Raw genomic sequence first — 11,011 nt, forward strand, 5'->3', positions numbered from 1 at the left:
TTGAGCCGCCAAAGGCCCCTGTCATGGCTCATGTAACGACTTCATACCTACATGAGTAAGTAGTAACCGGGACCAACGGCTTAACGTGCCTTCCGAAGCACAGATCATCTTACTTTTTTGGACAATCAGGTGATCACCATGTAATGTCCTAACAAAACTAGGGATCACAAAGTGATTTTTGTGATATGTCCCCATCGGGATTCGAATCCGGGACCTCCACGTGAGCCCCACGCTTAACCACTGGACCACGGAGGCCGTTCAACCACTGGATCGATGCGAGCTGATCGATGCTGATGATGAAACTTTTACGAAACATCAAAAAAAAAACATATTACGAGTATGTACAGGGTAAATGGGCACGCAGGGGACAGAAGTATATGTATAATGGAATATTTTTAAATAATTTTTTTTTGCTGCATTAAATGTATCAATATTTTTTGTTTCAGAACGTACAAAAAATCCAGAAAACATGCGGGAAAATTAAAAATGTAAAGTGATTGCCAATCTGAATAAATGCCATATTTGTTGTTTTAAAACTTGTTTTATTTTTTAAACCTTGTTAAGTACTTTTACTTTTTCACTTCTGGTTAAGATATTCAAAACAAGATTTTTTTTATTCACATTTCGCATTTCGGAAGTGGTATGTTCGACAGGATCGTAGTAAGTGGAATCCTGTGGTCTCTGCCTACCCCAACGGGACATAGGCGTGATCTTATGTATGTATATATGTCAATCAATCAATCAATTCTTTCTGACCGTATTCGGCCACAGCGACTCGACAACTAATGAGAGCGTCGTTCGTGTGCTCTCAAGTGACTGACATATCCGATCTTAGCATATACGTATATATGTATATATGATCTACCCATCACAGTAGTGGTAACACCACGTAAGTAGTCGAAAAAAAAACACCAAACAAATAAGGACTAGCTTAATATTATTTATTCATATGGCAACTACTTTTATGTAGTCAACCAGCAACTCTGGAGTCTCCCATGTAGATAACCAGTTCTCCATATCCTTCCAGAAGTAGAGGCTGGCCTTCCGACCCTGGTTCTTCCACGGCTTGGGGCGGTAACCCTGGGTGTAATAGTCATCCCGGAACTCCGTGATCCCACCTGCTGCGACCCCGAGGGTTATGTAGAACTGGAATTAATAAAAATTAAGTAATATATTTTAGTATTGGAGGTCCGGGTTCGATTCCCGATGGGGACATTGTCGAAATCACTTTGTGAGACTGTCCTTTGTTTGGTAAGGACTTTTCAGGCTTGAATCACCTGATTGTCCGAAAAAGTAAGATGATTCCGTGCTTCGGAGGGCACGTTAAGCCGTTGGTCCCGGCTATTAGCCGTAAAAACACCTCCACCAACCCGCAGTGGAGCAGCGTGGTGGAGTAGGCTCCATACCCCCTCCGGTTGATTGAGGGGAGGCCTGTGCCCAGCAGTGGGACGTATATAGGCTGTTTATGTTATGTATGTTATGTATGTATTTTAGTTCTAGCGTGAATCTAGACCACTAATCCAAGTTCGATTATCTCCAGATCCTGGACTAACAACGACATCATCTCCCTAGCATCATCCCGTTTTTCACAGGGTCCGCTTACCTAACCTGAAGATTTGTCAGGTCCGATTTTTTACAGAAGCGACTGCCCGTCAGACCTTCCAATCCGCGATGGGAAAACCAGCCCAATACAGGTTAGGTCACGTGCCTCCGAAAATGCATTTTGCGGGAATGTGGGTTCCTCACGATATTTTCCTTCAGCGTACTAACAAGCGCGTCAATTTAAGACTTCTGAAATTAGAGCTACTTATCATCTCTGGTACAGTCATGAGCAATATAATGTACCACTTTAGGACTCTGTCGCACTAACATATTTGACATGTAGTGAGACTTACAGTTCAATTTGTCAAAAAAGTTAATGTGACTTGGTACCAAAGTGTATACATATTAATGCTCGTGACCGTACATCATAAAAAGGTGCTGTATCCTGCTCAACAAGAATGATGGTTCACAGGTGTCATAGAATAAAAAATAATACCACGTATAGAACGGTAACTCTCCGTCCCGCACCAATTCGTTTCAAGCACCGACCTCACCCCTACTGGATCTTGCTTTGGAAGGAGTCAGAGGGAGAGCGAGCCGACTGTATCTTGTTCGCTCTTATGCGGCACACGGTTAGAATGAGATTTACGTAAGCATGAAGTATCCGGGGTGTGCAATGACCCAAAAGAACAAACCACGTCTAAAAATTTTCTTCAGGGACAGTCTAGTAAAGTAAGAAGCAAACAGTTATTGTATAATCCAGAATATGCTTCTCCTTTGGTCTTTGACCAGAGTGGAAGTAGCGGAAGTCGTTGTCAGGATCGGGGTAAGTAGAATTCCGTGATCTCTGTCTGTGATCTTATAAATGTATCCTTCTTCTCCTTCTTGCCTCGTATTCCTCAATGCTCGTGAGGTTCTGCATCACTTTCTCTTGTACGATCTATCTCCATCTGTTTCTGTCGCCGGCAGTAAGGAGGGCACTGTGAATTGTAAAGGAATGTCTGCTTCTCCAACTACTCACATTATCGTCAAAAGGCGCCATCTTAGATCCCATAGCGAGGAAGGACCTCGGCACGTCTCTGCAGTTAGGCGGGAACCGGCCCTGGAGTCCGTTGCCTAAAGGCTCGATACGGGCCCATTCTTCGTTGTCTACCAGTAGGACTATGCGATCTGGAGTACAAGTAAATTAGCTGTTAAATTTAACGGACTCCGTGGTCCAGTGGTTGTTGTCCAGTGGCGTTGGGCTCACGATCCCGGGTTCGAATCCCGGTGGGGACATATCGCAAAAATCACTTTGTGATCCCTAGATTGGTTAGGACCTTACAGGCTGATCACCTGATTGTCCGAAAGTAAGATGATCCGTATTTCGGAAGGCACGTTAAGCCGTTGGTCCCGGTTACTACTTACTGATGTAAGTAAGTAATCGTTACATGTCAGGGGCCTTTGGCGGCTCAATAATAACCATCAGGGTTGATGAGGTTGGTAATTAACCTTACAACACGATAGAAGAAGATATTTTGATGAAGGTACGTCTGACTAGCTCGATTGTTTTATTCTCGTCCCCCGTTCTCCGCCATTTTCCTGCCCGCGTCAGGTTTAACTCAACTGCTTAGCTTCACTACAGAGTTTATAACTAAACAACTTCAGAATGAGCGCTCTAGCTTCAGCGGTAACTTTGTGTGTATTGATCTTGCTTCTCTACTTTGTAAGTAAGTAAGTAGTCGTTACATGAGAGGTGAGATGGTGAGATGAAGGTGGTTAAGGTGAAGGTGGTGAGGTGGGGTGAGTGAGGTGAAGTGGTGGGCTAAAGGTGATAAAAACGATTTCTTTTTTCTATTTAAATTATTTACAAATAATAAAGAAAAATGTAATAATAAGTGCTACATTTTGTCACGTTTTTCTATGACGTCACAGTGTGCTAATTCCATAGTCATTTCGTGTCTTGACGTTTAGTAAAAAGTAACTGATTTGACTAGTTGGAAATTGTTTGATGTTTCTGTACATACCTGGAGTCCAGTTCAGAGTGTAGACGTGGAAGTCATCTCCCCACATCTTGCCGTTGGAGAGTCTGTTCGATTGTATCAAGTACTGTCGACAGGAGTAACTCATGATCGGACCGCCATACAGAACCTGGTTATGAAACAAACAACCATTTCAATAACCAGGGCATTGAATAACCGAAACCATATTGGTTAAAACGGTTAACTGTATAAAATTAAATTACGATTTCCCAGTCATTTTCTGCTACCGATAAATAAAGGCACTGTTATCTCTTCGCAGATTTTATAGTCTTTTTATTATAAGTATTATATATTTCTACTTTTTTGACGTTTAGAACGTTTTGTATCTTGGTTCTTTTTTTGCTTACGTCTTGTTCTTGTTGGTTAAAATACAATAAAAATCTCTCCCTCAAGCTAAGTATTTGTTCTACATTCATTTAGTAACACAGTCCACATTATAGAGGTATAATAATATATCAGCTATCACCGTAGCTCACAAACATTTTGGTCCTTTTTCGGTTGCATCATCTTTTTTTTTTCACCGTAGCTCACAATAACATAAGCTCACGACTAACACGATTTAAGATGGACTAAGTACCCACACCTCACCGAGCTTTCTGTTAGACCAACGTGATAGGTTGTGAGCCAAAATAAAGGTGTTAGATCAGACAACGTCGCACTTTAGGGAAGAGAATATTTTCTGTTTAAAAAAAAAGCACAATTTTATAAAAACAATGAGGGATGTTCCAATCGACGTTCCCCAAACACACGATAGATGGCGTTGTTCACTTTTAACGTGATAATTATCTATTGTCTCATTGCTGGGGTACATCATTATTCAAAAATGTAATGTAATGGCAGAAGCATACATAAACTGCCTATATACGTCACATAGCTGGGCACAGGCCTCCCCTCAATCAACCGGAGGGGGTACGGAGCATACTCCACCACGCTGCTCCATGCGGGTTGCAGAAGCAGAAGCATATATAAAACTAATTGTCCAAATATCAATATTTGGATAACATTATGTATTGAATGATGTTGTACCTAAATTGCTTCTCTTTATTTTGATCAGAATAATAATGGGTAGAAGTTGTCATTGTACCTTCGTGTAGTAAAAAGGGTCACCATTTATACCCAGAAACAAATATAAAAGATATAAAGAAACAATCTATTAGCCGTAAAAACACCTCCACCAACCCGCAGTGGAGCAGCGTGGTGGAGTATGCTCCATACCCCCTCCAGTTGATTGAGGGGAGGCCTGTGCCCAGCAGTGGGACGTGTATAGGCTGTTTATGTTATGTTATGTAAAGAAACAAATATAAATTGGAAGTTTCATCATCATCAATTTAAGAGCCACGCTCTTGTTGGTGTAGCATTTAAAATACTCTCCGTGCTACTATTTTAGGGAAAAATAGGGCAGTGGTAGTATCTCTCTTGCCTTCCGCCCCGCAGTACTCTGTCTGACGCAAGTGGGATGGCGCCCAGAGTAGTCTATTACAAAGCCATACTAGGACTCCTGTCCTCCGCCTGTGAATAGTACTGACAGTTGCTGCTGCCCTCTGTCAGGTTCCAGGTCCAGTCCCTGTGACTTGCCCCTTCCGTCCTACTTTGTCGTAGCGATGGCTCCCATCATCGCCTCTGCAACCGTTGAGGTCTTCACCCGTATCCCTGGGCAAGGGTTCTACGTTATACCCCGTAGGTCTGGGTCCCCATTCGAACTCAGCCACCATCTCACTCCGGCCTACTGAAGTATGAGAAGTGAGTGAGTATTGGAAGTTTAAACGAAGAAAAAACTTAACAACGCCATCTATCGTGAATTGGGGAAACCCGGTTGAAAAGTCCCTCATTTACGAGGAGTGTAACAACCAACCAACCTTATTTCCAAAGTCATTGACGCCCACAGTCAATTCCCTGTTGCCTCGAGCTGACGCGATCTTCAGCACTCCTGACGCGAACAAATTGCCGTACTTCTTGCGGATTGGCTCTAATAATATCTCTGAAACATGCGATAGAGGATAAATATTACATTACTCACGACCGTAATCCCTAATGGGGTGGACAGAGCCCAGTAAGCAAAGACAACTTGCAACCACTGTTGATACTGACTAGGGATCAGCCTAAATAGGGTGTTAGTGACATCGTAACAAATACTGAGGGGTATAATTTAGACCATGAGACATTTCCTTTCGGAAAATTCTTAAAAAAATGAGTTTTTTTTTAATTTATTTTCAGTTTCATACTTTTGCAATAGTAAATTCCACTTGATATCAACTCAGAATCATGGTCTGAATCATCCCTCGAAGTTTTCGTTACGAAGTCAATAACACCCTGTATAGTCCTGCGATTTATTATTTATACTAGCGACCCGCCCCGGCTTCGCTCGGGTGCAATGCTGGGGAAAATGAAATTATTTACGGCATCACATTAAACACCTCAAAAATAACAGTATTTGTCCACTATTTAATGGATGTTATTATACATATAAACCTTCCTCTTGTATCACTCTATCTATTAAAAAAAACCGCATCTAAATCCGTTGCGTAGTTTCAAAGATTTAAGCGTACATAGGGATATAGGAACAGAAAAAGCGACTTTGTTTTATACTATGTACTTAGTGATTAGACAAATGTGGTCTATTGTCAACTTACCAGGATACAGCCAGTCTCCCTGAGGCAGTTTGGCGCGGACATGCACCGTGCCGTATGTGAAGACCAGGCCTTTGCTGGTGATCCTGCCGCTGGCTATGGGCGGCAGGATGCTCGCTCCTGACGCACGCACGGCGCATTCATTTGCTGTTGCTGTGCAGCTGAGATGGAAATATTTTGCTATCAGACTCTCTATTGTGTGAGTTATGAGGTGGATGACCAATCTCATCAACCCTGGCGCTGGGTTATTACTATTATGCCTGCGTAGTTACATTAATAAATAGTAACCGGGACCAACCGGGATCCTCTTACTTTCGGATATTCGGGTGATATGGAGCCCACTGAGATTCTAATTCGGGAGCTTCGGATGAGCCAAACGCTCAACCACAGGACCATACGGAAGCCGTTACAGTAAGAAGTTTCACCAAACAAATTACCTTATTTATGTCGTAAAGAAGTCAGATAACCAGCTTTGGATGGAGACTGTTACATTGACAGTAGCGTTGCCCTTAAGAAATTACAGCTTACCCCTCAAACAGGTTTAATTCTCCGGAGTAAATGGATTCATTATTGAACCCAGGCAGGTTCTGTTGTAGGACCGGGGCGATGCGAAGGTGGCCGTTTTCTACAGACACCGTTTGTTTCTGGTAAGACACGTATGGAAACTCCTGAAATATGACGTCAATTTTGTGAATAATCCTAAAATACTGCCTAGGTACTACTACTACTGTCAGACTGAAGAATACACTGAAGAGAGAATCCTGGAGGAAATGGAGGGAGACCTTTGCCCAGCAGTGGAAGACAAGACAAGAAGAATTCTAAAATACTGACCGGATGCTCTAAAGGCACATAGTGTTCGACTTGCCACAAATCTTCTCTTAAAGTGAGGAAGTCGTCTTCAAATATGGTCTGTCCAGAGCAGGCGGTGCGTCCCTGGATGATAGTCTTGGATGGTCGGCATTCCTGAACCGCTGGCTGGATTGGTGCGCCTCGGTCTTCTAATTCTGAGGAGCAAAAAAATATGTCACTGTGTTTCCTGGTTGTACCTACCACAGGACCTCCCAATTTGAGAAGCAAGCTGGGGAGTGCCGCGGGCATTTTTTCATTTTGTTTTTTTTTCCTTTTCTTTTTTTTTATTTTTTTCTGTGTATGGATTTCCGTGTGGTTTCTGTCTTGCGTTGAATGTAATGTACCTGTCTGTCTGTGTCTGTGGTGTCCGGAAGTAATAAATGTTTCTTTCTTTTTTCTTTTCTTTTATTTTTATTTATTTATTTTTATTTATTGTTCCATTTAAGAAATTTATTTAAATGTCGTTTGTAGGTTTAGGTTAATATTTTGTTTTATATTAGTATAAGTAATTTCTAAATAATTTGTACGCGTATGTATGTCTATCTATATAATATTATACGTTGAAAGTCTCTCTTATCACGTAGGTCAGCTGGAAGAAATCTCTTTGTTTAGAGATAAGCTTGCCTGTACTTTCTGTTTTCTTTGTATGTTTCTTGTGTCTGTTTTATTGTGTACAAATAAATAAATAAGAAAGACTCATAGGGGGTGAGGTCGGCACCAGATCCGGATTGGTTCGCGGCGGAGTTACCGATCTACATAGTTATTATGCTTTATTATACGTCCAAATGCAAATGAAATTATATAATATGTAGTCTCTGCTTAGCCTGGTGAGAAATGGGCGAGTGTTTATGTACCTATTTATCTTCTACAGGCTGTTAGTGACATCGTAACGAATATTAAGGGGGATGTTTCAGACCATGAAAAGTATCGAACGGAAAACAATTTAAAAAAAAATACTAAAATTTTCATGACTTTTCCGACAGGAAATTCCACTTGATATCGACTCAGAATCATCCATACTACTAAATAATATGTTTAAATGACCTAATCGCAGCAGGCGCTTGCGCCGTTCTTACATTTAAGCTATTTATGTATCTAGGTACTCACTTGAGTGAGAAACAGTATGATAAACAGAGATATGGTGTAAAAGAGTTCACGGTAGGGTCAGAGGAAGTCCTAGCAGGACTTACATTGACCAAATTGGGGATGTCCTTAGAAAAGGTTTAGTACGATCTACTCTGAACCGGCGAGCGTGTGTGAAACGATTGTTGAATGTGGAGGATGCAAGAGAAATGTGTTAGGATTGAAGCAAATGGAACTCCATAGTCTGTGCATGTGCCGGATAGTTGACTAGACGCGAGGATGGTGAGTGGTCAAAGGCCGTCACAGAATTGTGACCACGTGAAGGGAATAGGTCAGGCTTTTTATTTGCCCCAAAATGGCATTAATTACTTGGCCGGACAAACGAGGAAGCAAGAGAAATGTGTCAGGATCGAAGCAAATGGAATTCCACAGTCTCTGCTTACCCCGGTGGGAAATAGGCGTGAGTTTGTGTATGTGTGTAGGTACCTACTTACCAGATATAGTAAACGTAAGTTTGTCCTTCAAATAGCCAGCGCTGTTCACAGAAACGAACACGTAATAATTAATGACGTCACCGACTTTAAGCTGAATATTAGGGTCGCTGAACACCCAGCGGCCGTCGGTCGCCTCCAGGACTTCCCCGGATAGTGCGCCGACGTCCTTCTTTCCTATCTGGCGGTTCACATTGCCTTGGAACACGAAGAGGCCTACGTTCGGGGCATCTGAAACGAAACATATAAGTATTTTATACAGTGTGCAGTTTTTCGGACCCAACAAACTTTAAAGCTGGATTCTACTAGTAATTTCATCGAGAAAACACCCCACATATGGGGGTATTTTATTCTTATCAACTACCTACCCTAGTTCGCCCTGGTAACTGGCAATTTCTTCCAAGCATGTGTGGTCTGTTTTTTCGATAGTTCATTATAAGCCATCTGAAGACCACACTAGAAGTGGCTGCGTTTTCTGATTGTACCTACTTACTTTGGACTCTGCCCCATGGGCGGATCCAGAGGGCCATGGGGGTCGTGACCGCCCCCCCCCCCCCCCCCGGCTATGCATGGGTCATAGGTGGTCGCTGAAATTTTATGTAATTCTCTATGACGATAGGTTGTCTGCGACTGATAATCTGTCTGATAAAAGCTGGATCCGCTCCTGCTCTGTCCACCCTATAAGGCACTACATGCATGAATTTATGTATGATAACGGTATTTTGACTTAGTAACATGGATTCCTTCGTGCAGCAGATTCAATTCAAAGTTTTCCTGTTATTCTCAAACACGTTTTACGATAAACTCGCGACCTTAAATTATTATTTTCAAAAGTACTAAAAGGTACTTACTTTTGAGACAAAAAAATATGTGTTTACCGAATAAAAATTATACACCCTACATTTTTATTAAGTAGTATACATGTAGGCAGCTGAGGTACCTTTTTCTAATCATAATAAATAATGCTATTACCTGACCTCTGGCATTGGAATCACAAAATATGCTTTTAGTAAATACACTTAGGGTCAAAAACTTCTGTTTGTATATAAGCAGTTACTACCTATATCTACGTTTTGGACAGATAATGTTCTTTTTTTACTTAAGGCCATTTTACATTACCTAATCCACCGGACCCGATGATCGACACACAAGTGGACGGGAACCTCCGCTCGCTAAGCGAGAAAACACGAGATTCAGTTAAATTTGTTAAAAAGGGATTGGATATGAGGCTACCAAATTAATTGTTATTTATGATTGATGTATCATGTTGTATCAGTATGTGGATGACATTTTCTTGTAAGAAAAAGTCCTCTAAGTACCTATAAAATTTAAGAAAAAGAAGTGGACGGGAACATAATTTCGCCAAATGTACACCCGATGCATCCACTATCAGCTACGGTTATAGCTGATATAATACGTATATAATATGTGAACTGTATTACTATATGAATGAGAAACGAGAGTTTTATTGTATTTTCACCAACAAGAACAAGACGTAAGACCAAAAAAAAAGATACAAAACGTTGTCAAAAAGAAGAAATATAAAAATGAAACATGTAAACAGACTATAAAATCTGCGAAGAGTTCACAACATGTAGACTATTGGTGTTTGTTCTAGACTTAGGTAGATAATTAACTGAAATACCTACCTACCTATCCAAACAAAGGGGTTTTGGATCCTAAGTAAGAAGTTGTGTTTACTAAAGCCTATGACTCCAATCCAAGAGGTTGGATAGATAATATAACATAAAAAATAGATGCGAACTTGACAAAAAGCACTTCGTATTCATAAAACCAATAAATAAAAGATACTTACCAGGTATCGAAGCTCGAAATCCTTTCGGTGTAAAAGCCTGTATATTCACTGTAGGTATTTCATACGCATTTATAAAACCAAATAACAATAATAAGGAAAACACAGACAGACGTCCTATCCGTCGGAGAGCCATGTTGCGACTGGCATTAATTATGAAAATAAACACGTTTTGGCCAATAACCGCAAAAGCATCTCTGAGACCATCTTGGTATAACGCGACTCGTTACTTGTTCGTATTAGTAAAACATACTGTACGTTCTTGATTCTTTAATAAATAGGTACCGATACTATATTTTTTGTAATTCGCCCCAGAACTTGACGTTATCGTACACGCGCATCTGTGTGTCAAGTAGACGCCCATACGATTGAAGACTAAAGACCGAGGGGGTGAGGTAAACCTAGCTCAGCTGTTGGTGGGGAGCGGAGTTTCCGTTCTATACGTAGCATTACTCCTTATTCTATGCCCCCAGTTCAGATACCTAAGTACGATTCTTTTCCAAATCAATGAACGCCCGACAGTAAATATTAGCAAAAAAAATTTTCGAGTTAAGTATCTAAATAGGTGTTTGGAGGTCTACTATT

The 11,011-nt window shown here is 41.1% G+C and overlaps 1 protein-coding gene across 1 annotated transcript; it reads right to left on the reverse strand.

Moving 5' to 3' along the window:
* Nucleotides 1-917: 917 nt before the first annotated feature.
* Nucleotides 918-10,590, reverse strand: LOC126372494 (beta-1,3-glucan-binding protein-like). Its single transcript, XM_050018291.1, has 9 exons — nucleotides 10,430-10,590; nucleotides 8,617-8,844; nucleotides 7,022-7,194; nucleotides 6,719-6,858; nucleotides 6,194-6,351; nucleotides 5,420-5,541; nucleotides 3,549-3,672; nucleotides 2,564-2,712; nucleotides 918-1,146 (listed from the first exon to the last, which is right to left on the reverse strand). Exons 1-9 carry the CDS (start codon nucleotides 10,560-10,562, stop codon nucleotides 946-948), a joined length of 1,428 nt encoding a protein of 475 aa, XP_049874248.1. The 5' UTR covers nucleotides 10,563-10,590; the 3' UTR covers nucleotides 918-945.
* Between the last annotated feature and the right edge of the window lie 421 nt (nucleotides 10,591-11,011).

Source organism: Pectinophora gossypiella, chromosome 14 (assembly GCF_024362695.1).
Source record: "Pectinophora gossypiella chromosome 14, ilPecGoss1.1, whole genome shotgun sequence".
Taxonomy (NCBI): domain Eukaryota; kingdom Metazoa; phylum Arthropoda; class Insecta; order Lepidoptera; family Gelechiidae; genus Pectinophora; species Pectinophora gossypiella.